At 38.4% G+C, this 26813-nt stretch overlaps 1 protein-coding gene across 2 annotated transcripts in view; it reads left to right on the top strand.

The window, feature by feature from the left end:
• PAPSS1 (3'-phosphoadenosine 5'-phosphosulfate synthase 1) overlaps positions 1–26813 on the top strand; it is a 98717-nt gene that overhangs the window by 59555 nt on the left and 12349 nt on the right. For both annotated transcript variants that reach the window (XM_032461254.1, XM_032461262.1), the window contains exons 10-11: positions 5050–5318; positions 23867–24096. In XM_032461254.1, coding sequence (XP_032317145.1) covers positions 5050–5318; positions 23867–24096 — 499 coding nt within the window. The remainder of the gene's footprint in view (positions 1–5049; positions 5319–23866; positions 24097–26813) is intronic.

The raw sequence follows: 26813 nt of genomic DNA, 5'->3' as shown, positions 1-26813 counted from the left end.
GACAATAGGGAAATCACCATCCTTTAGAAAATGGGGATGAGAGTGAGAAATTAATGAAAGTTGCAGTAAGTATCCATGGCCCATTATTCTTTTTCCATCCTTGATAGAAAACTGATGGAGGAAATTTTAATGGTGATGCATATTGGGTTATGTTAGTTGGGACAATACCTTGGGAATGTCAGCTTCCAGTGGATCGGGTGCTCCTATTGCATTGTTCATCCACGTAAGTTCTCTGGTGGGAAAACCAGATGGTAAGGATGAAAACGCAGTCTGAAACTGCAGGCAGTTAAAAACATTTGTGTCATTCATTGATAAATAGTTACAAGGGATTGAAAAGACTGGAAATTTAGGAAAGACTTGGTAGTATTGGCAAGAAAAATGGGCAGACAGATCAAATGATTGTTGGATTTCTGAATGGAACTGATAGTAAGGAAATAATGCTACCTGGGAGAAATTTTGGCAGTAAAATCCTTTATATGCTGCTAATGTAAACTTTTAAGAAGTCATTCATCTTAACTTTATCTGTTAAATGTCCAGTGTGGAGCAAGATTAATTCTTTTTGGAAAGGAAACCTAGGTAGATGAATTATTAGAATCTGTGAAATACATATATTTGAGACAGAATTTGTGTTTTATGTTTCCTTTTGCACATCCTGTCATATAAATAATCTGGCTAAATGGCGGTTTTACAAAATCAGATTTGACCTGATTGAAGTCTAGGAATGTAGTCATCATACACCTGAGATGCATTACCCAAGGGTCCTATTCATGGTCAGGCGCCTGTTCCTGATTAAGGAGGGTGAAGGCTGCATATTGCAGCACGGGACTAGCGCACCCTCGTCTTGGAAACACTCACTGGAGTGTCCGTTTGTACTGGACTAGGCTTTGAGCCACTTGTAGAACAAGGGGTTCAGTTTCCTGCTGGGAACTTTTAGATGTGGTGGGTTTTTTTTTAGAGTGAATTGTCTTAAGGAACTTAGATTTATTAAGTGACAGCATGCAATGTGCATCTCAGCATGCTGGGTACCTTATATTATTTTATTTTCAAAACACTAACTTTAGCATCATCCCCACTTCAGAAATGTATAAAGTGAAATTAAGTCCTTACACAGTCCATGGTTAGAAACTGGTAGACCTATGATTTGAACCCACAAATATCCTGTTTCAAAGCAGTGTTTCTTCTGGTACTTTACACGTATCTTCTCTTTTAAAAATTACTATGGAAAATTTCAAGTATATACTACTTGTATTTATTAAGTAGAGATAATGGTATAGTGAATCACTGTGTGCTACTAACCCAGCTCTAGTAGTACCGGCTCTTGGCTAATCTTGTTTCACCTGTACCCCTGCCTGCCCCACCGCATCCCTGCGTGTTATTCTGAAGCAAGTCTCAAACCCCATGTCATTTCCATCTAAACAGTTAAGAAAGTATTTATTAAAGGTAAAGACTTTAAAAAATAGAACCATGGTATTATCACTATTGCACCTAAATAATAATAGTTTCTTAATACTATCAAATATCTAGTCAGTGTTTATATTTCTAATAATTTCATAGTAGTCACATTTCTTTTTTTTATTATTGAAGTACAGTCACAATGTGTCAATTTCTGGTGTATAGCATGTTTCAGTCATACATACATATACATGTATTCATTTTCATATTCTTTTTCATTATAGGTTACTACAAGATATTGAATATAGTTCTGTGTGCTATACAGAAAAACTTGTTTATCTGTTTTATATACAGTATATAAATAAATAAAATAAATATAAATAAATAAAATCCCCAATTGTAATCAGTTCATGTCTCTCATAATTTTTCACTTTGTTTTTTAGCTTTTTATTTTGAAATAATTTTAAATTGACAAAGTTTTAAGAATACTACCAAGAAATCCTATATCTTTTTTCCCCAGATTCCATAATTAACATTATACTTTATTTGCTTTCTTGTTCTCACTCTTTTTGAAAGCTGCAGACTTGTTGCCTCATTACCCCTTACTATTTCCACATGTATTTCCTGACAGCAAGGACAGTCTCCTTCCTAACCTCAGTGTGCTCATTAAACTTGGGAAATACCATTGATACAATACTGCCTACTCTCTATACTTCATTCACATCGTGACATTGTCCCAGTAATGTCCTTTATCACAAAACTGACAACAACAATAAAATCTTCTCCTGCCACCTTTCCTTCCTGGTTCAGGGTGTCAGTCATGTCTTTTTATTTTACTTCAGTCTGAACAGTTACTTAGTCTTTGCTGTGTCTTTCACAGCCTTGGCAGTTTTGAAGAGTACATACGTTTTGTTGACTGTCTCTCAGTTTGGGTTTATCTGTTTCCTCATGACTAGGTTTCATTTATACACTTTTGTCAGGAATCTTATGAGAAGCCTTGCTGAATTCTCAGTGCATCATGTTTGGTGGCTTATAAGTTTGATTTGTCTATTATAGATGAGGTTAACTTTTTTTAAACTTAACTTTTATCATTTAAGATCATCTTTGCCAGGTTTTTCTGCTGTAAAGTTAACAAATTATTTTGTACTTACTAACAAGTATTTTGGGGGAGAGATTTTGAGACTCCATAAATATCCCATTGTCATCAGACTTACCTGCTGGCTTTTGCACGGTGCAAATACTGCCAGGAGGTGATTTTTCTATTCCATCATTCCATCTATCTTTATTAGTTGACCTTTTACTGTAAGTTAGAGTTTCCACTTCTCCTCCATTGGTTTGTTCATTTATTTCATTCTTTCTGCACTCACAGATTCCTGTTTTACTCAGTGGGTTATAATCCCTTAATATCATTATTTACTTTGATATTTAGCTTGTCCCAGGTTGGCCTTTGGGCCCTGCTGGACTGCTTGCTATATCCATTCAATGTGCTCTCATCGTTCTCTGAGCACTTCCTTTCTCTATGACACAGAAAGACGTTCCAGCTCCTGTTGTACTTTTCATGCTCTGGCCGTAAAATTGGCCATTTTGCCAAGGAGCCATGGTTTATTTAAGTGGGGAGTACTATTTAAAATGCAAAATTTGGGCTTTAGTTTTGTTCATTGCCACTGGGTAGTCATTGCTTGTAGGGTCGTTCAGTGGACAGAACCAAAAAATGTGCATAGGCACATAAACACATAGACTCATCACATACATTTATATCTGCTTCTGTGTCTGTTTGTCTATATAGCTGAAAACTGTAAGCTCACACTGCTACTTTCAGTCCTAATCTAATACCACATAGTCTTTTGTAGCCTTTCTTCTTTTTGGTATTTTTGTCTTTCTTCTCCTGCAGTGGGAATCCTGGCTCCCATTATCCTCAATATATTTGCTTCCATGCTCTTATCTCCCTGTGTGTACACAGTCTCCCAGTCAAAAGGGCTGTCTTCTTGGCCCTGGCCCTGTTGGTCCCAACCATGCAGGTGTCTCTGTGGCTTTGGTGCCACAGACTTGTGCAAGGTCAGCATCCTTTCCTCCCTGTGGTGCAAGCCTGGAGCCACTCACCCCCAGCCTCCCCATAAGTGCAGTAATCACATCTGCCCAGGAGCAGGATGCATTAACGCTTAGTAAGTGTCTCTGTTGTGATTCAAGGCTATTTACAAAGAATGGGCATTACAAAGTGAAGGAAGAGAAGGAGAGAACCAAACCTCCTGATGAGATTTAGGACAGAATCAGGATGCAGATTAAATTCAGAAGCAATTTTAATGTCATGTTCGGGCGACATTCTTTATCAGTTCTTTTTTTTTTTTTTTGGACTGGGATATAATAGAATCAGGAAGTAAAATTGCTCCTTGGTCTTGGTCTTGGGGAAAGGGAGTTCTGGAGTTCTACTTAATGGTTAAAAGAGATGTTTTGAAATCTTTTGCTTTCCATATATTATATCTAAAATTCTTTGAAGGAAGGAAAAACTTGCAGATCTGTATCCCTCCTCCCACTTCCTTCAAGCAGAGTAGTTTTAAATACTCACATGTTTGTATCAAGACTTCTTTTTGGTATGTTATGTCATTATCAGCTGTTTTCTGGGTGAAAACCAGCCTGGCGCATGTGTAAAAGATCACTTGAGAATTTCAGAGCATAGGGGTATTGCTCTAAATCTCAGAATATCACAGGATGTGTCCCCAAAAATCTCCTGGTCAAGTTTCTTTCTCTGCCTTTTGTCACGGTGAATAGAAGATGGTCAGAGTTGAGACTAGGCTGGAGATGTTGTACTGTTTGGCTTGAAGTTACTAGAAGAGGGGATGATGTTCTCTCTGAGTCGAGATCGGATCAACATGATTGGATCAGCCAGATCTTGTGAGGGATAAAACACAGAGCTCCTCTACCTGGGTTGTTGCTCTGTTCTGTGAAATTACTCTTTGATGCCAAGGAGCCACACCTTCTAAGAAAGGTCTGATAGCAAGAGTAGGAATGAAGCCAGGGTTATAAGCAGTAGATACAGAGCTAACCAGTTTAATTAATCTAGAAGTTTTCATTATTTGAGTAATAGTAATATCCCTGTAAGGGATATTGTTTTTGCTAAACTATAATCCGAAGTCCAGACCTGGCATCACAGGACAACATAGTATTCCAGTCAAGGAAAGTAATCAGTATAAATGGCCTAGTTGGATAGTAAGTAAATTAAAAAAAAAATTTAAACTCTACCTGTCTATCCTTCCTTAATAAAGGAGTATCTTAGGGCCAATGGAGGGATTGACCTGATGGGTAATTAAAGCACAGACAAAGAGTTTATATCCATTGCAAGCAGTTGCATTGAGCTGTTAGGACCAGGAAGTCTGATGATTATTCTCAGGTTGCCCATGAATGCAGAAAGTAATTATTATAGATCCATCACTATTATGTTGACACATCCTTAGGCTTCTAAGATTTGTAAAGTAAAAACTACTTTAACTCATGTTGCCTTGGAGTAAATGGTCAAAGCAGTCCGTGTTTTCCATCAGTTTCTGATTTTGAGCATGCATGTTTGCTTAATCCTAAGCATCGAGCTTCAAGAAGAACTGCTTATCCTTTGGAAGGTACTCTGTTAGAAATGGACTGTTCTCAACTCTGGAAATTCTTTTTCAGATGCTGTCTTCGCATTTCAGTTACGGAACCCGGTGCACAATGGCCATGCCCTGCTAATGCAGGATACCCACAGGCAACTCCTCGAGAGGGGCTACCGGCGCCCTGTGCTCCTCCTTCACCCTCTTGGGGGCTGGACGAAGGATGATGATGTTCCTTTGATGTGGCGTATGAAGCAGCATGCTGCGGTGCTGGAGGAAGGAGTCCTGAATCCTGAAACAACAGTGGTGGCCATCTTCCCATCTCCCATGATGTATGCTGGACCAACCGAGGTAGATGGCTTTTATGACTGTCACTGCAGCAGTGTTGAAACCACTCTTACTAACACAGCTGATATCAACAGCACACTTACCTACAGATTTTTCTCTGATCTGTGGGTCTATTCTAGACATTAGTTGTGCCTGGAGTACTCTCCTGCTCTGTCGGGGGTGCTCTCTAGAGGTGGCCCCCAAGAGGCAAGCCTTCTTGGGAATGGGAGGGCAGAGAGGACTTCTCTTGGCTCTTATTGTGGTTCTTGGTCCCAGTTGTGAAGGAGGGAAAGTTCCTGCAGACAGAGGGCTGGGTGAGCTTGGGAAGGTATGGCACATGCTCCTGTCTGGCCCGTTGCACAGATCTGACATCACTCATCTTATCCCTTCAACCAGGGCCTGAGTCACTCTTCCCAAGGGACAGAGTTGGTCTGATTTTTTGCTTCTGAATTTTGGAAGGGCCAAAGATATTTCAGGGGGAAGAAAAGCATGCTATCTTTAAAAAAATGTTCCTAAGATATTCTTCACCTGTTCTTCATTGAGGGACTAATACAGTCAGGAAGTAACATTGCTTCTTGATACTGGTTGGGGGAGAACTCCAGAGTGCTAGTTAGTGGTCAAATGGGAGGTTTTGAGATCTTTTTTAAAACCATATATAGAGAAGAGGACTTTTGCTTCAAGGCAGAGTTGGCTTTCAAAAAATATTTGAATAAATGAATAAATCATTGAATGACCTAAAAAAACAGTGTGTGGGGAATTCCTTGCCAGCTTCTTGTTGCGTGTTCAGGATAAAGAATGGAATGCACATTATTATTTCATTCTTTTTCATCCCCACCTTAAAGGGAGATGAATTTACTTAAATTTATCTAGGAGGCAAACTCTTTCAGAAAGGATTAAATAATTTAGTTGTATATACTCTGTGATATCTTCCTTCAAAAAAAAAGTTTAAAAGGAAATATAAGCATGTTTGGCTATTCTTTGGAATCAAGTCTAAAAATTTTTATTGGAGCTTAGTTATGGGGTTATATAGTCTCTATCCAAGAAATACTGACAGACAAAAAACTATAATAGCAGTAACCTAAAAGGTTGCAATGTATTTGAGTCTTCTCTTAGATTTAGCCTAAGCAATGCATTGAAGCTTCCACATGAGGTTAAACTCACATTCTCCCTTCTTTGTCAGTATAAAGCATTCAGAAGAATTGGGCACCAAAAGCTCTTTTAGTTTCCTAGAGACTGTCGTGACCTGTAGTTCTTACTTACATCTCAAAGACAAACTAAATTGTTTTGGAAATAAAGTAACAACTTTGTTACAGTAGTTTCCCATCTTCTTTTTTGGTGCAGTCTTCATCGTCATCATTTTAAGGGAATCATTTGGTCTGACTGACGTTCTTCAGAACTATAGGATGAATAGTTTTCAGTGTGGGAATGATCCAAGTGAGTTTAGGGGCAGGAATGAGTTTATCAATAACCTCATTTTATGAACCAGTGAGGAAAGTGAAGGAATCGACCTTCCCTATTGAGGACATACTTCATCCTCTTTGTGTTTCTTGTTCCCCATCTAAAAGGGGAAGAGACAGGACATTTTGTTAACTAAATAAACTAAAGAGCTGCTTTTAAGAAGGTGGGCGTGAGGGGATATATAAATAACAAAAACAGCCAGCTACAGTAAAAGAGAACATCCTTTCTTGAGAGAACACAAAGGATCCAGCATGCTGTTTTGTCTATATTAGGAAGATTTTTAAGTTTTCTGATTTCAGAGCCAGGTGTGTTTCTCAAGGAAGATTAAAAGGTGAAGATGCCTAAAGATCCTTGGGATGCTTGCATTTTGGCTCACCTCAGAGTCTTCCTCCTTGCAAGGCCAAGCTGACGGGTGAGCTGGCTGCAGCAGGCCCCTCTCCAGCCTCAGATTTAACCCCCCCCCCCCCCGGGGCTACCCACAAGAGCAGGGTCTGCTGAGAACAGTGCACACTCTTGTGGAGGCCTGTTTCACCACCAGCTGGTTTGAAGTCTCAGGTTAGGCTTCCGAGCTGTGTTTTAAGTGCATGGAAGAGGGTGACTTAAGGGATGCGCGAGAAGATGGGGCTAAGAATTCTTTAAGGTTCTGTCTCATTTGGATTGTTTTTTAGCTTGTCTTACTTTTTTTTAACTTCATATTGAAGTATAGGAAAGAGTGCACATTTCACAGGTGTACAATTAAATGAATTTCCCCCATTTGAGCACAGTCAGACAACCAGATAAATAGATGAAAAGGCTATTACCAGCACCCTAGCTGGCCTCCTTCCTGCCCTCCCCACTGTCATCATCGCTGTCCTCACTTCTCGCATCATAGATCCAATTTGCTTGTGCTGAAGGTTGGATACGCTGGGAAGTGGACTCTCAAGAGGGAGATTAGCGTTCGGGAAATGTATTAGGGACTGCTCTTGGGATCGGCGCTTGTGAAAGAGAAGAGAGGGAGCAGGGTTGGGTAAGGGGAGAAGTGGAGCGGCAGTTTAGTCTTAGTGGAGGCCTCAGTTGACCCCATGTGCAGTTCTGGAAAGGCCCTCCAGAGATGTTCCGAGTTGCACAAGAAATGGACATTTGTACCTCTGTGTTGACCAGTGACTGGCTGCCCGGGGAAGGGGGCTTGCCTTTGGGCGCTGCTGCCTTTTTCCACAGAAGCAGGTTCTAAAGAGGGCCGATAGCTGCAGGGTGTGTGCTGGCAGTGCTGCTGACGCTGGGGGAGTAATCCTTCCTTCCTGGGGGACCTGGGCGTTGCATCATGGAATCCAGTCCAGACTGTCCTAATGCGTCTAATAGCTGAAGTCGTACAGTGTATGCTCTTTTGCGTCTGGCTTCTTTCACTTCACATTATGTTGGTGCAACTCACCCTTACTGTTGCGTGTAGTTACTTGTAGGTTGGTTACTCTCAGTACTGTCAAATGTCCTGTTGTGTGACTGCGTCCAGCACTGTTGATGGGCGTTTGGGCATGCTTCAGTTTTTTGCTGTTAAGAATAGTGCTGATACGAAGATTTTGGAGCCTGACTTTTCGTGGGCATTTCTGTTGGTGATGTCCCTAGGAATTCTGTTCTAGGTATTCTAGGGGCATGCCTTTGTTCAGCTTTGGTAAATGCTGCCAGTCAGTTTTCCAGTGTGGGTGTACATTTTACAGTCTCATCAGCAGTGCATTTCTTCATCTGTGCTTGAGTACCTTTTTCATCTTGGACATTTTGGTCCCCTAGCCCTGACCATGTGGCCAAGCATTCTGTAATACTTTTACTATTTCTTAACTAACCTCAAATTTTTTTTTTGTTGAAATTTCACTGAAGAGGAGTTGCAGAAGCAGTAAATGAGTTGCACTTACACACAGTGATTGACAATATAAGAATAGCCCATTTTTATTGAGCTCTTACTGTATTTGCAGGGCAGCGTTCCAGGTGCTTTACATGGATGAGCTAACTTGATCCCTAGAACGACACTAGAAGGGTAGGAACTGTTATCCTCAATTCACAGAAGAGAACACTGAGGTGGAGGGGATATCCCAGTCAAGATCAGACAGTGGTGTGGATGTAGTCTGGCTCCAGAGCCATGTGCTCTAACTGCCACGGAATTTTTTTTGTCTTATTATATAATATTAAAATATGTGGCTACAGATTTTTTTGAAAACAGACTGGAAATAAATTCTTAAATTGTCTTGTAGGAGTTCCAGAACAGAGAATTAGGATGGCCTTGACTGACATTCATTAGCAGTGGAATCTCTAGTCCAGTGCCTTCCAAACTTTTATTTTGTTTATCACAGCCTGCCATTGTGGGTTGGGATCTTCTCTGTTTAATCTGTATTCCTGTCTTTGTATTGTTATGGTACCTGCCTCATGGTGGTGATACTGTCTGCCTGTGTTTTTGCCGTTGCTCTGAGGAGTGAATAGGGTAAATGTGAATCACTTACATGGCCTGGTTTGTGACAATGCATGGTAATTAATATCAACTGTCTTAAAAAACAGTGACAAACTACGTTGCTGCGGGTTCTTAACATCCCGAGGGTTCTGTCCCTCTGTGTCCAGGCTGCCTGTCACTCTTTATGAAGTCCCAGAATTCTGATGGTGGCAGAGAGCCTGGGATGACCTCCTTCCTAACAGACTCCGTGTCTGATCTGCAGTGTCCTTGGGTGTCTGGTAATATGTAAAGCTAAAGTAAAGAATATGAAAATAAATAATACAAAGACAAGTGAAAATAGCTGTTTTCTGAATGCCTGTGTACATGTCTGTCACACTGAGCGGATTCTTTGCACACATTATATAACCTCCTCCGCACAACAGCTCAGTGAGATTGGTTTTATTTTCATTTTGCAGACAAGGTTTCTGAAGCTCAGAGAAGCCAAGTAACTTAACTGTGGTCTGTCAGAGAAAACCAGAGCTGGATAGTAGTCAAAGCGGTAAAAACAGATTTTTATTCAGGAACTATTGCAATAGGGGAAAAGTGCCCTCGGCAGAGAACTGGGCTCAGTTGAGTACATCATGGTTGAGTGAGGATTTATAGCCAAGGAGCAGAGTGGGAGTCAGTGGATGGAAAACTACTAAGAGGAAACATCAGGAGCAACGGGCAAAGGATGATTCTGATTAAACAGACCTAGCAGGATCCTTGCTGAAGGCAGGGCAGCCTGATCAGATGTCACTTGGGGGATGGCGGGGGATGAAGAATTTGATTAGACATTGAGGATGGAGGCAGGGTAGTTTAGTTTGTCTCGGCAAGGTTCTTGCTACAGCTGGGTGATACAGGCCCTGCAAGCATGGAGATGGAAGGCTGAGGCCTGGGGGCCTTGGAGGAACCTAGGTAGAGTTGGGTCAAGCAGCAAGTCACAGTGCTGGGAGTGAAACTGAGGCCTGTCTGACTCCGAGGCCTGTGTGTTCCTTTCACCAGGCTCCTTGGTGCCTGGAAGCCTCTCAGGGGCTTTGGCAGTTGGTGGGAAGACAAAGAAGTGAAGTGTCCCCTATGCCTACACAGAGCTCCCAGGTGTCCCAGAAGGGCATAAAGGCACATTGAAGTAGCTTCTGCCTGTAGATGTCTGTCTGGAGTGTCAGTTACATACTGAGAGGTGGGGCTCTTGTCAGGAAGCACCGCATTTGGTGTCTGGGCAAACGGCAGTTTTTAACTTTGGAACTTTTGTAGGACAGACTTTAGAAATTCTGATAAACATCTTCATATTTTAAACCATTAAATATTTTAATGTTTATGACCTGGCAGGATTTAAACAGTTAGATTGAGTGGCTTTTGAAAATGATCCATTTATTTTTCTCAAGTGCCTCACTTGTGTGTTTGACTTACTTGGCTTATTCAAAGCCTCAAGTGAAGAATTTTTTTATAGTTAAAAAAAAAAACAAAAACCCCACTCATTTTTGTTGCTTTTCCAGTGACATCAGGAAAAAGTCTGCCAGTAATGCTTATTTGCCAACTAATAATAATAAAATAAAAACAATGACTCTTCCTTTCATCATTTTCTGTAGGTCATTTAGAAGGCATTGGTACCAGATTTGTTTCCCCAGCACAAATTTTTCTCAGAACAATGAGCAGCTGTTAGCCTACTTGGTTATCAACAGGATGTCCCTGATTTTCCAGTCTGTAAAGATTTAATGGCTTGATCCCTAAATTCCATTTTAGGAATTGGGTAGGTGGGGGCAGAGCAGCGTGTGGTGGGAGAGTTACTTTTCTAATGCTGAAAATGTGTCATATGTGTACTTTTTTATTTTTGTGGGGCATTAATCGACTATGTAGAAAATTACCCCATCTCACTTAAACACTAAATCCATTTCTGGAAAGGACCGAAAAATGCTTTTAAGACCTGTTACATGACAGTGCTGAAAGCAAGATGTATCTTGGAATGTGGTTATTATGTACAAATAATAAGCTCTGTCTTGGGCTTAAGACATTTGAATGAACGTTACCAGTTGAAATTTGGAGGAAATGTGTTGTTGGAAGCTGGGATTTTTGTTTGCCCTAAAAGTTACCCATGCAGTTGGTAAATGACTCCTTAATAGCAGCAGATTCTGTGTAAGTGAGCAGATGTCCTTAGACAGGGACAGTAGAAATATGTTGCCATATGATGCTGGTATGTTTCTGTCATTAGTCCATGCTTTACACTAGTATTTGAACAGTAAATTGCATGTCTGTTAGGATATAAACCCTGTTCCTCCCCAGAAACACTTCCAAGAGCTTTAACAACCTAGAGGGACACCACTTCTTAGACTCTGAATCTAATTATAGGAGCCATAAACTCCCAAGTTTTAATTGTAACCTTTGGCCCTCTTTGAGGTCTTTGATAATTTTGTCTTCTGCTCATTTATTTTACTGATGTTTCTGCAGTAGTGCAGCACAAGTTCACAGTCTCCTATCCAAAATCCTTGGGGTCATGTATTACTTAATTCTCCTGGTGGGTCTGGGACATAAAGCACATTAATGTTTCAGTAGCAGAGTGAATAATTTTTCACATTAAGTGGGATCAGCAAAGGCCATAAATAAGTTCAAGTCAGTTCTGATCAGGGTTTACTAAGTTTTAGCTAAAAACTGGGTTTTTGGATTTCAGATGAACACGTTAACTAATCTTATTGTGGTAACCATTTGGCAGTATGGACGTATATCATCATGTTGTATACTTTAAACTTCCATAATATTATATGTCAGTTATATCTCAATAAAGCTGGAAAAAAATTGAACTTCAGATATTTGGGTAAGCAATGGTGGATTTTTGCCACAAAAATATTTAGATCCTGTTGGTTTATTTTAAAAATAATGTTGGGGATTCTTGTAGTCTGTTCTATATGCTTTTAGCTTATATGTGTCTTGAGAACTGAAATCACTCATTTAATTCAGAAACATTAGATGTTATAGGTGTTTTAATGCTTTTTATGGGAGAGGGGGGAATACCCTGTTTTTCTCCTGATTTTTCTATAGATGTTTCGCTCAGAATCTGTTTTTGTTTGTTTCTTACTCAAGCAGCAGTAAGTTCATATACTGTCTTCTAGTCTGGCTTTTCACATTTTCCTGCAGTTGTAATCTATGCTGTTTCTTCCCTAAACGTAGTACTAAGTTGTATTTTCTCTCCTGCTCTGATGTGTCATCTTGTAATGTGTGACACAGTGTAAGTAGCTCAGTGAGAATAGGTATGCAGGGCCTTTGGGGTCAGACAGACCCAGGTTCAAATACTCCATCTCTTAGTTGTTCATTTTGTGGCTTTGAATGTGTTATTGAAAGTTTTCTTGTTTGTAAAACAAATATTAACTATCCTATTGATTTGCTATAAACATCAAATGAGGTATTTGTAAAACACTTTGTACAGTGACTGCTACATTAGAAAACTCAGTAACTGGTACCTGTTTTTTTCTTCTCTTACCCCTGTGAAGGATCCCATGTAATGTTTTCTGATGACATACCACCATGATTGTCTTCCTTTGATTCCTTTAAATAATAATCAGTGAGGAGGTAGAGAGGCAGAAGAAAATCAAGGACTTCTGGCTTTTATCAGTAGTGAATTTGGGACTCCTGGGCTTGGGAGGCAGGAAGAGGGAGGAGGATACTGGATTTACTCTCTGTTCCATGTCCGTCTTCCTGCCTGCCGGGCGCCTGGCCTCAGCCAGGGCAAGGTAGTTTACAGGAATAAAATTAGTTTGGTTGCTGATGGTTCTGAACAAATACTTCTTTTACTTTTGAGGTGTATGGTATTCTGAACCCTGAGACAGCTGAGGTTTATTGTTGAAGACAAAGGAAATCTTTGGGGAAGTCTGTAATTTGTGTGTCAGGCCTTGGATTCCTGATGTGCAGAATGAAGGATTTGGGTTCCACAATCTAAACTCCCTTTCAACTCTTAGAATTGTGTGATGGGAGTAATTATAAGGTGTGTCTTAATTCTTTTCTACAAGCTGAAGAGTGGAGTATCCAAGTAGATTTCCTAGTTTTTGCATTGTAAGTCAGAAATATGACTCGTGACGACTGGATACTGTTCAGTGCCTGTACACAGTATAGAAATTGGTAGAAACATTTAGAATACTAGTTGTACGAAGAAGATTGAAGGTCGTAAGTAACCAGAACCTGCCTGAGGGGAAGGATGAACCTTGTCTTTCAATTGCCTCTCTAGATTCTTCTAGTCACCTTGAAGAGTTTAAAATGATTCATACCATTGAGAAATCAAGAGGCAGACCATTAAGATTTGAGAATTTCAAGAAAATAGGTTAATACTAGAGTGATGTGATAATGTACAACCAAGGTGTGGGGTATTTTAACGTGGAATACATGAGGTGAATGAAGATACAAATTTTTTTTACCCGATAAAAATAGATAATAGATTTGACTTTTAAAGAATTTTTGTAACATTAAAACAAGGACTTTTTTTTTTTTTTGACAATTTGGAAAAGAAAATTTGCACATTTCCCAAAAAAAAAGTCCCTGTTCCTGAAGTTCTTTCATAAACCAGTGGAGTGTATGAATTTGGCTTTATGGAATGTTGACTCTAATAAAATTCATTACATTTAAAGAAAATTTTGATGTGTAATGTATAAAGAAATAGGTCTTTGAGTGGGGACTTAAATAACTGTCCTAATTGTTATCTTTAGTATCTTTAAGAAAAATTGAAAATATTATATGCTTAATCTGCCAGACTTCTGGGACAGTGGAATTTCTCAGTTGTGGGGTGGGGAGAAGATGGTGTAGTACTAGTGGTGTTACCTGTAAGTGGTGTAGTTCAGTTTTATAATTTTATAATTAATTTTAAATTTGAAAAATAACTAGTTTATTTTTCTCTCAGAAACTGCTGAAAATAAAATTTACCAAAATCTTTGCTAGGTTTGAGAGTAGGAAGGTAGATGATAGATAGTATTTTTCTAATGGAGTCAGGGAGCAAGTGAGATTTATGTTTATAAAATGGGGAAGAGACATTCTTCTAGGCAATATGCCATATTGGGGTGAATCAAGAACAATTCGAATTCTAAAGAATTTGCATTGTAAATACTATGTGTATGGAGATGGGTAATTTAGGTTCCTATATATTAATGATTTTTGGTTTGTTAGTCATACAATATCTTAATCTATTATAGATGGCGAGGAGAAGCCATTATAGGATTTGCAAATATAGATAAATCTCATTTCTTTAAGAGTTGATTATAATTTGAATGAACTACTCCCCTCTTAGCACTGTTGGGTAGGAAAACTTAATTCTTACTTGTATTATTCACGTTGTGGAAGTTAAGGTACAAGTAAACATTAGCTGCAAAAAGGTACTTGGAGGAAGTTTTGAAACAAATATTGATTTATTTCAATGATAGTTATTGATTCTGAGTAGTCATTATTCTGCCATGCATTTTATTTTATTTTACTATAGTTGATTTACAATATTGTGTTAGTTACAGGTGTACAATTTCAGATTCTTTTCCATTATAGATTATTACAAGATAGTAAATACAGTTCCCTGTACTATACAGTAAGTCCTTATTTATGTATTTTATATATAGTAATGTATATCTGTTAATCCCATATTCCTAATTTATCCCTCCCCCTCCTCTTTCCCCTTTGGTAACTGTAAGTTTCTTTTCTATGTCTGTGGGTCTGTTTCTGTTTGTAAATAAATTCATTTGTATTATATTTTAGATTCCACATATAAGTGATATCATTTGGTATTTATCTTTCTCTCTGTCTGATATCAACGACTCTGTGATAAATTCTGAAATGAACATCTTTGTATGCTTCTCTCAAGATAAGTCCTGGAATTGGAATTGCTTGGGTTTTTGACATGTTAATCACCAGGCCTTTCAGAAATTTTACACCAGTTTTCATTCACATAAGGAGAGGAAGGTGGTATAATATTTAATCATGTGATCAGCGCATACCTGAATGTCTGGTTTATCACTGACTTTGAATCTCTGGAACCCATGAAAGTTCTTTAATTGACATGATATACAGAGAAATGTATTTGTTGAGCCAGGTTCTTTCTCTGTGATCTTATGTGTTTAAGTCCTAGACGCACCACAGTTTCCAAAAAATGCAACAATTATACTATTTTGGGTGGTAAGAGTGTTTTAAAGTTTTATTTTATAATTAATATTTATTATGTAAATTTTTAGGTTCATGATATATAGATTTTTCTTTCAGTGGGGTTGAGTTACTCCCAGCATATATAGATTTTTTTATATAGATTTTTCTTTCAATAGGGTTGAGTTATTCCCAGTGTATAAATTCATGTTAGTGGTTTTGATTATTCAAAAAAATGATAACCCACAGATCACTTTTTATTCTTTTGTTCATTTCTTTTCATCTGACTAACTTTATCATTAAAAACAGTTTGTAGGAGGTTGGAAGTATGAATAGGAAAATAGTTCTATTCTCTACCTATCTCCTTCAATCTACTTTAAAATGCAACTTGAGACTAAAGAAGTCACTGATTTCAGGTACTAAATGAACATCTTGGCTTTTGTCTAGTGACAAAAATGAATAATTTTAGTGAAGACATTTTTCCTTGTAATTCTTTACTTTGGCTTATTAAGTTATATAAATGAGTAAAGATCTGCAAATATATACCATATTAATGCTTAGGATTATAATACAATCTATAAGTCTTTTCCCCCCCTCAGATTTTTCTTTCACTTGTTGTTTGTTTGTTTTGACAGTCATCTTTTAGGGAGCATGTTGTCTCTTTAAGACAATGAACAGGTTTCCTCAATCAAGAAATTGTAACTTGCAGAAGTGTGTCCTTCTAAAGAAGTATTTTCATAGTTTAGTAAGCCCAATAAAATATAAAAGGGAAGGAAAAACAAAACATTTTAAGTGAAATTTAAAAAATATGTCCAGAGTGTTGTGGAAATATTAGATCTTGTGAGCATTTCTGCAGTTTAACTATCTTTTAATTTTTCATCCATCTTGCATAATGAGTATAAAATCTTGTGGTCCACATACTTTGAAACACATTTAAGCAGTGTGAAGTAGGAACTCTATGAACCAGATTAGGTAAACTTTGAGCTACATTTTAAGAAATGTGTTTTTTTTTTTTTAGGTTTATTTTAAATGATGGATAAATATCATATCTACTTAATTTGGGGGGAAAATATGAACCATAATGGTTTTCTACCTTTTGCTTTGAAACATAGACATGGTGGGAGTATAAATTAATACTGATTTCTAAAACAATCTTGTGTGGACCTCAGATGCACAGAATTAGATTAATCACAATATGGTATATGGTGCACTGGTGTCATTGATCTGCGAATTACTCTTTTCAGTTTTGGTTGTTTTTATGTGTTATTTAAAAAAAAAATCACTGCATGAACAATTGTGAGTTGCTCTTGAGCTGAGAAGTATATAACTTAATCTCCCAGGTTCTCCTATCCATCCCATTCCTCTGCTGCCATTCTCCTCTCCAACCAGGAAATCACGGTCTTGATATTTGTATTTCTTTATTTATCTTAGCATGCAAACACAGTTTTGTCACAAGCGTGTACGCTTAAATGATATAAGATTTGTTGTACTTGTTTTCCAACTTTATTAAAAGAGTATAATACTTTATGTTGTCTTTGGGACTTGACTCCATTATTTTGGGTACACTTACGTTACTAAGATTCTTCCATGTGGGTTGTTTATGTAGCTATAGTTTATTCATTTCATGTATATAACATAGTGTTTCATTATGAGAATGTACCACAATTTACCTAATGTTTCTTGATATCGGTGTGGGACATTCATGTTTCCGTTTTGTTGCATGTGTTCTGGTGTTTTTACTGTATATTATTTTTTTACTGTTATGAACAGCACTGCTGTGATTTTTTGGTGCCTGTCTCCTGCATGTGTGCAAAAGTTTCTCTTAGAAGTAGAATTTCTGAATACTATGAAATGCAAATATCCAGCTCTACATGGTAATGCAAAATTATTTTCAAAAATGTTTTACCAGTTTACATTCTCACACTCAGTGACATACAAAAGGGCCGAATAATCCACACATTCTTCAACTGGTATAACTTTTTTGGGAAGTGATTTAAAAATTTCTTGAAAGTCTTAACATTGCATGGATTTTGGCCCATCCATTCCTCTTCTTAAGGAAATAATCAGATCTCTAATTGTCTTAAAGCACAGTGTCTAATTCTCCTCTCCTCTGTATCTCTAGTTCACACCTCTTTTCTGAACTACAGACCTATATAACCAGCTGTTATGAATGGCTAACCAATAGCTCAAATTTAACGTATCTGAAGTGTTAACTATCTCATTTTACCTCCTTTAAATCTGCTTTATCCTTTGCTTCCCCATCTCAGTTGATCGCAGTTCATTCAAGAAATCTTGGAATCATCATTGACTCTTCTTTTTCTCTCATAGCCCATGTCTGGTCTGCCCACAAAAATGCTGTTCCCTCTACTTTCAGAATACATCTAGACTTCTGCTTTTAGTCATGATGGAGTAACTGGTACTGGGCTTGCCCTCCTGCACTGGACTTGCCCTCTTGCTGAAAAGTACTATAAAATTAAGTATGTGAAACACCTGTGTAAAAGCACTGGCAAACAGGCAGTGCAGGAATATGATCCGTGAAAGCTGGGAATCACCATGGACCTGTGTCTATCCTGGTTCTCTGCCCAGGGACAGTTTCCTGACCACAGCACAGACAGTGGGGACCCAAGTGAAACACAGTGGTCCTGTTGAGCTGAGGAGGCAGAGATTGGATTGGGGACTGCTGGAACAACTGAGACTTGCAAACTACTTACTGATGAGGAGGGTAACGCACGGCTAAGGCAGCAGACTCCTGTGAGGGTCTTCCCCAGGGTTCACTGGACTGCATTTGTGCAGCACGAAACTCTGAGGCCTGGTAAAGAGTGGCTGTGATAAGTTTGAGAGTGGATTGAAGATCCTAGAGGTTATTCTTTGTTGGAAGATGACATTCCAGCCCAGCTAGAGTGGAGAGACCTTGTTAGCATCCTAGGCATTCAACTAAGACACCAGAAACACTTGCTTTAGGAGTAAAGACCATGTCCTGGAGAAAGACTGTATCAGTCTGGGTGCAGTTGGGAGGTGGGAAATCCCCAAGAATTGGTCAGTGGAAGTTTAAAGAATTATTGAACTTTAATAGAGAAGTAACTATAGAAGTGCACAGTAAACTCTAAAGGGTACTGTGGGACTGAGGGAGATTACCCAAAGGAAGGACAGACTTAGAAAGGGGATCCCCTCCCCAAGGCTGGGCCTCAGATCTCATTGAAAAAGGTGTGGTTTCATCCCACTGGATGGTGAATTTCAGTGGATTCCTAGACCACACTGGTTCACAGATGCCAGAAAGCAGGAAACAACCCTCTGGTGCACAGGCTAGCTGATGCTGATAGTCTGGTGCTCAGGGGGCGTCAAGGCATTGGGAACCGGCTTGCTGCCAGAGTGCTGCACAGTGTGAGATACCTGTCATGGAATGAATGCAGGAAGCAACCCTTTGGGGCAAAGGGAACACAGGCTGGTGGGTGGGTGAGCAGAGGGAATTAGGGAGCTGCTGGTTGCAGTACGCTGGTATCTGCATTAGGAGGGCTGCAGCAGGGTGGTCACTGGACTCAGACTAGGGCTTTGAGGTTGTTGAAGGATTATGTACTTTGGTTTTGCTTCTGGACCAGAGTGCTACCAAATATCCCTGTACACAGGCACCACTTCACCCATTTCCTCCTACAGTGTCCTTCTAACTCTCTCTACTGATAAAACTTAACATTGTGCTCACTGTGAAGGAGAAATGCTTAGAGTTTTCAATCCATCATCTCAGTGCAAGTACTGACAGTGAATTTGGAGTTGAAAGCAGTGGATTGATAGTTGGCACAAAAAGCTAGATTGGACCTGCCCAACAAGACTTAAAACTGAGCCTCAAAAAGATATGGAGAGGTGCCAGTAAATTACCTGCCTTCTAGAATCAGGCTCTCAACATTCTAAAGGAAAATAACAAATCCTTAAAACAAATCATTCACCAGTCCAGTGTACAATAACAAATTACTGGAGATAAGAAGCAAGAAACTGTGATTTATAATCCAGGATAAAAACTATCACTAGAAATATACCTTGGGATGATGCTGATGTTGGAATTAGCAAATAAGAATACTAAAGCTTCTTAAAGAGAAATATAGCCTTTGGATGGGGAATCTCAGAAAAGTGGAAATTATTTTAAAAAAAGGAAATTCAAGGACTAAAAAAGTATAGTGTCTATAATGAAAACATTCATTGGATGAACTTAAAAGCAGACTAGAGTTGGCAGAAGAAAAGTTCAGTGAGTTTTTTTAAAAACACAGTTTCTATTATTTGAAAAAAGAAAATAAATGAGAAAAAAATGAGCAGAGCCTCAGTAACTTGTGGGCATATGTATAATGGAGTTATACAATATGTCAAGCCATCTAACATATGTATAATTGGAGTTCTGAAAGAAAAGAGAGAGAATGTGGCAGAAAAGTTTCTGAAAAAAATAATGGTTTGAAAGTTTTCCAAAATTGGTGGATACCATCAGCCTACAAATTCAAGAAGCCCAGTAAATATCAGAAAGAGTAAACGCAAAGAAGACCACACTTAGGCACATAGTAGTCAATCTGCTGAACATTTACGATAAAGAGGAACCTTGAAAGCAGAGACTTGGGAAGAAGGAGGGGGAACAGTAGAGAGATGATAGAAATGATGGCCAACTTCTCAAGAGCAACAAGAACTAAAAGCAATGGAGTAACATTTAAAAAAAAAGTCTTAATCTAGAATTCTATAGTCAAGCAGAAATAAAGGTAAAGACATTTTCAGATAAATGAAAGTTGAGAATCTTCTTAGGGAGGAAAGGTTTTTCAGAGACCTTCCAGCAAACTTCCTCAGAGGTCCTGTTATTTGCCCAGATGCCCATGCTGTATGGCTGTGTGTCAAGGCAGGCTGAGTAGGCAAGGACCTGACATTTCCATTCTTTAGAGTGAGGTTTCTGTCACCAAGGAACAGGGAGATAGGGCAAAGAGAAATCAGTTATTGCCAGGCAACGAGCAGTGTTTGCCACACATGAATTAAATTAATTTTATAAACAGAAAGAAAATGACAAAGCTATATGTAATTTGCTGCACAGATGCAAGTAAAGCAGAAAAGAAGTCATTTGTTGTTAGGTTGGCCGTTTTCACATTCTTAGAGAACCTGTAGGCATCATCTTTCATTCCTTCTTCAATATGCATTCAATTTCTTGACAGCATGCTAGCTACTGGGCATAAAAAGATAAGTAATACATCTTAACCTCCATCTGCTGGATAGATAGACAGCTCTTACTGGTTTTTAGCAACCATCTTCTTGGCAGCATGTCATCTTTTTCAGAGAGTGGATGAATTTTCTTTAGAAACACTGATTAGGAAGCAATTAATTCAACTGTGATTGTCAGGAAATACTTCATAGTATTTGTGACTGTCCTTTATTGAGGGCCAGGTGCTGTCCTGAGTACTTTCAAATCTCCCATCAATCTTATGTGTTAAATATTATCATTCTTATTTTTATAAATTAGGGAACTGAGGCTTATATAAGGAAATTGCCTACAGGCATTCCATCAGTTAGGGGCAAAGTTAGGATTCAAATCTAGGACAGCCTGACTCTAAAGCCTGTGTTCTTAACCAGAAACTGATGGGTGTGGGCTGACTTGCATTCTCTTGATTAAAACATATTACCTTTTCAAGTTGACTCAGGAGGCATTCTTGGAAGAGTTACATGTGATTTACTTATTCATGGCTATTAAAATTTTAGAAATCTGCTCATAAGGGAACCATTCACTAAAATATATATCGAAATCATTCAGGTCACCTGCAGGAGAATGTTCTCTCCATGTTTGTTGTGTTTATGTTTAAATTACTCATATAACCTCTAAAAGAAATCAGAGAAGCAATTCCTGTAATTTTACAAGACGAAATTAGGACTGATCACTGTCACCAGTATGCTTTTGGTCAAAAAGTATTCCTAGTTTATTTAGCACTTGAATAATTTAAGCACGTAGACATAAACATTTAATGAGTAAAATCAGTTCATCCAGATTCAGAGAACTTAGACTGCCTTTTTAACTTAAGTCTGTAAGCAGTAGCTATTTTGCATGAGACAGAAGAGATTTTCCATTTAAGTGGAATTACAAAGTAGTTAATTGATGATTTGATTCTGACTGACCCCTTGCTAAAAATTCTGAGTCTGAACTAGCAAAGGTGTTCAGTGTGTCTGCTATGAAGGGGCAGAGGGGAACGAGCAGAATTTTCATGAAGAGCTGAACCTGGGGTGGGTGGAGGAAAAGGTGGTATATACGGGGAACAAAGGTCTTCTAGCATTGTGCTTTGCCATCTTGTTAATACAGAATTATTGCCAATCAATGCAAGCAGAAATAATACTATAATTAAAAAAGAGGTAGTTACAGGACCGTGGAGTCCTTTCTGTTTGGCTGGCATATGGGGAAAGCAAACAGGAGGCTTTTTAATGGACTGTGTTTGGAAGTGGCACACATCACTTTGGCTCTCATTCCGTTGACCAGAACCCAGCCATATGGCCACGCTGCAAGGGAGACTGAAAATTATATTAAACTATGTGTTCAGGAAAAAGGATAATAAAGGTACATAGAAACACAGGTGTATGGAAAACTAAACAAGCAGAAAAAAATCAAGGGAATTATTAACTCTAGGAAAAACAAATAGTTGTACAAGGAAAGGAATAAGATAAAGGTGATAATAACAGCTAATTAACATTTACTGTATACTTACTCTGTACCAGGTCCTGTTCTAAGTCCTCACATGTTCCATCTGTAAATTTTCTTAAAAGTTGTTTGAGATATGTACTATTGTAATTCCCATTTTACAGATGAATGTTTATTTCACCAGAAGTGGAATGCGATAGTGAATGAGGATAGTGTAGTAAGAGTCAAATATCTTTTATAGTGAATGTGGAAATAAGTAATGTGGAAAGAACATCTGTATTACAGTTGACCCTTGAACAACACAAATTTGAACTGTGCAAGTTCACATGTACGTGGAATTGGATACGGAGGGCCGACTGTGGGACTTGAGCATCCTCGGATACTGAGGGATAACTGTATATAGTATCTTAAGTTAAATTGTCAAGGCACAGCAGCATATGCATTCAATTTAGAAATATAAAGGTAAATATCAGTAGAAACAGCTAAAAAAAGTTGAAATGCCTCAGGTGCAGTTCAAGTGTAGGATAAGGGACTGCCCCCATGCTATTGTGCTTTCTGAACTATGTTGATAAAAATAAAGTACTTGGTATAAGAGAAACTATTAAGAGAGGTAAAATGAATGTGATGTGTAGTGGTCATCATTTATACTTATTTTCATGTAGAACTGAGATGGTTTTGGTAAGTCACTCAATAATGGAGCCTTATACTGAAGGGGAGCTAAGACCAAATTTCTAGACCTGGGTTTGTTCTACACTATTGGCCAAGTCACTCAACCTTTGAGTTTAATGAGAATGATGACCTCTTACTTTAACTTCTAAAGTTCCACAGTTCTAGGTGTTAAACTGTAAGTCTTAATACGGAAGTGTAGGCCAAAAAGCTAGTAGTTTTGCATGCCACATGGCTGTTTCATCACAACCACACCTCGTTTTATTCTTACCTAGTATCCTGGGTAGTAGTCACTTAGCTAACAGGATTATCTCAGTACCAGTTTCTCAGTAAGTATTCATGTAATTTAAATCATTTTCATCAAGTTTTTTTTTAACTTACTAAAGTATAACTTAGAGAAAAGAGCACATAGCTCAAGTGTACGTACAGCTGAGTGAACTCTTACAGTGAGCATACTCTTGATTACCAGCACCAGGATTGGACTGTGGGTCAAGAAACAGAACATTGCCAGGATCTCCTAGAACTAACACCCAAGTGGATTAGGTATAAGGTTTTATTTCCAGGGTTGATCTGAAAGAGTATAGACTTTCAGTTATAAGATGAGTAAGTTCTGAGGCTCTCACATACAGCTTGTTGATTGGTTAATTATATTGTATTGTATACTTGAGATTTGCTGAGAGAGTAGATCTGAAGTGCTCTCACCATAGGTACAAAAAGGTAACTGTGTCATAGTGTGCGTGTTAATTAGCTTGATTATGGTAAATGTTTCATAATGTATATGTATATCAAATCATCATGCTGTAGGCTTTAAATATGAACAGTTTATATTTGTCAGCTATGCTCAATAAAGCTGAGAAAAAAGAAGAACATTCTTATTATCCCAGGAGCCCCTTTCAGTTGCCTCTTTCAAAGGATCAATCACTAGCCTGATCTAACCAATAAATTAGATTTTGAACTATATATAAATGACATCTAGTAGTTGTGTAAAATCATACACATGGAGACATATATCTCTTACCAATAAAAAAAGTATATAAACACACACACACACACACACACATACATATAAGCATCCATATACATTTATACTTTTAGAGTTTTTGGAAGGACATTGGTTTCCAGTTTTGTTTCTGGCTTCTCAAGAAGAACATTTAAATTTGTTGAGGTTTCCTACTGATAGATATTGATTGTATAAGAATTGTATGCATTTAATATCCACTTCCCATTTCTAAGTACTGGTCATAAAATCACGGTTATCTAATGTGAAAACTTTTATTCTAGGTTCAGTGGCATTGCAGAGCACGGATGGTTGCAGGAGCCAATTTTTACATCGTTGGACGAGACCCTGCTGGCATGCCTCATCCAGAAACAGGGAAGGATCTTTATGAACCAACTCATGGTGCCAAAGTGCTGACCATGGCCCCTGGCCTGATCACCTTGGAGATAGTTCCCTTTCGAGTTGCAGCTTACAACAAGAAAAAGAAGCGTATGGACTACTATGACGCTGAGCAGTAAGTTTTATTCTCTATACAAATCTCTGAAACACCCTGTGCTCTAAGCTGCTCCCAGGGCTTTAAGGTCTTGTTTTGTCTTTATACCAACTTCGCTGATGACAAGCTTTGTTGTACTCATTTCAGGCAAAGGCAAACCAAGGAAATGAATTTCTCAGTATTTCAGAAGTTAGAAGGAGAGATAAAAATTGAATCTGGTTTCTTGGTGCATGATTTCAGGAATTTTTTTATGAATTTCTTAAGGGTAGTATTGATGTTCTGTCTGCCATAATACTGAGCGTGTAGAAGTGGTCCAAGGGCTTAGAGATGATGATACTGGTAAGCCCAGGGGATCTCTGTAGTGAGAGAGAGTTTAATATTTGTGCAATCGTGGTGTGATAGGCACTATCCCAATTCCTTTACAGGTATTAAATTAATTAAATTAATAACCCTGTGAAGTGGGTGTTACTTTTTTCCCTGCTTTGTAGATGAGCAGTAAGCTGAGGCATATGTGGTTCAGATCACCTGCGTAAGGTTGCAGAGCCAGCAGACGGCAGCTCAGTGGCTGAGCCCAGGCAGCCATGGCCCAGAGCCTGCGCTCTTGACCACTCAGAGTGGTGAAGACTCCTTTCTTCTTTCTTCAAAGATCTTAGAAGGAGCAAAAAATGAATAACCTTTTAGTACAAATTATTGGTAGTACTGAGCATGTATCTATCTACATTTGACAAAATTGTATTAATTTTTATCTGCAGATAATATCAATACAGGCATACCTCAGAGATACCTTAGGCTCAGTTCCAGACCACTGTAATTAGAATGATTATCTCAACAAGTGAGTCACACAAAGTTTTTGGTTTCCTAGTGCATATAGAAGCTGTGTTTACATTATACTTTAGTCTAAGTGTGCAATAGCAGTATTTCTAAAAAAGCAATGTACATACCTTAATTAAAAATTGCTTTATTACTAAAAAATGCTAGCCATCATCTAAGCCTCCAGTGAGTTGTATGTAATGTTTTTGCTGATGGAGGGTCTTGCCTTGATATTAATGGCTGCTGACTGATGAAGGTGGTGGTTGCTGAAGGTTGGGCTGTGGTAATTTCTTAAAATAAGACAGCAGTGAAGTTTGCTACACTGATGGAATCTTCCTTTCATGACCTATCTCTCTGTAGCACTTCTGCTGTTTGATAGCATTTTACCCACAATAGAACTTCTTTCAAAATTGGGAGTCAAACTGCCACTGCTTTATCAACTAAAGTTTATGTACTATTCTAAATCCTTTGTTGTCATTTCAACGATCTTCACAGCATCTTCACCAGGAGTAGAATCCATCTGAAGAAACCACTTTCTTTGCTCACCCATTAGAATCAGCTCTTCATCCATTTAAGATCCATCATGAGATGCAGCAATTCAGTCACATCTTTAGGCTCCACTTCAAATTCTAGTTCTTTTGCTATTTCCACCACATCTGCAGTTATTTCCTCCATTGAAGTCTTGAACCACTCAAGTCATCCTTGAGGGTTGGAATCAACTTCTTCCAAATTCCTATTAGTGTGGATATTTTGACCTTTTCCCAAGAATCATGAATGTTCTTAACTTCATCTAGAATGATGAATCCTTTCAAAAAGACTTTCAATTGACTTTACCTAGAATCATCAGAGGAATCACTGTCTATGGCAGCTATAGCCTTTGAAGTGTATTTCTTAGATAATAAGACTTTAAAGTCAAAATTACTCCTTGATCCATGGGCTGCAGAATGGATGTTGTGTTAGCAGGCATGAAAACAGTATTAATCTCCTTGTACATCTCCATCAGAGCTTGGGTGACCAGGTGCATTGTCCATGAGCAGTCATATTTTGAATGGAATCTTTTTTTCCGAGCAGAAGTTCTCAACAGTGGGCTTAAATATTCAGTAAACCTTGTTGTAAACAGATGTGCTGTCACCTAGGCTTTGTTGTTCCATTTATGGAGGACAGGCAGAGTAGACTGAGCATCATTCTTAAAGACCCTAGGAATTTCAGAACTGTAAATGAGCATTGGCTTCAACTTCCAGTCACCAGCTGGCAATAGCCTCTAACAAGAGAGTGAGCCTGTCGTTTGGAACTTTGAAGCCAGGCATTGACTTTGCAACTTGGCTGTTTGGGGCAAGAGGCCTAGCTTTTGGCTTGTCTCAGTCACTAACATGCCTTCACATTAAGCTTAATCATTTCTAGCTTTTGATTTCAAGTGGGAGACGTGCAATTCTTCTCTTGACTTGAAATCTTAGAGACTATTGTAGGGTTATTCGTTGGCCTGATTTCAATATTGTTGCATCTCAGGGAATATGGGGGCCTGAGGAGAGAGAGAGAGAAGAGGGGAATGGCTGGTTGGTGGTGAACACACACACTTACTAAGTTCGCCATCTTATATTGGTATGATTTGTGGCCTCCCCAAAACAATTACAAGAGTAACAACAAGATCATAGATCACCATAACAAATATAATAATAATAAAAAGGTTTAAAATATAAATGTTTGAAATAAAATAGTAATGAAAAAGCTTGAAATATCTTCAGATGCTCAAGTCCCCTGTAGAAAATGGTGCAGTATTTGCATATCACCTACACACATTCTCCCTTGTACTTTATATTACCTCTAGATTACTTATAATACCTAATACAATGTAAATGCTATGTAGATAGTTGCAAATCCATTGTAAATGCTGTGTAAATAGTTCCCTGTTCCTGGCAAATTCAAGTTTT

Source organism: Camelus ferus, chromosome 2 (assembly GCF_009834535.1).
Source record: "Camelus ferus isolate YT-003-E chromosome 2, BCGSAC_Cfer_1.0, whole genome shotgun sequence".
Classification (NCBI taxonomy): domain Eukaryota; kingdom Metazoa; phylum Chordata; class Mammalia; order Artiodactyla; family Camelidae; genus Camelus; species Camelus ferus.
The sequence above is the reverse complement of the archived record's forward strand: the minus strand, read 5'-3'. Positions and strand labels throughout refer to the sequence as shown.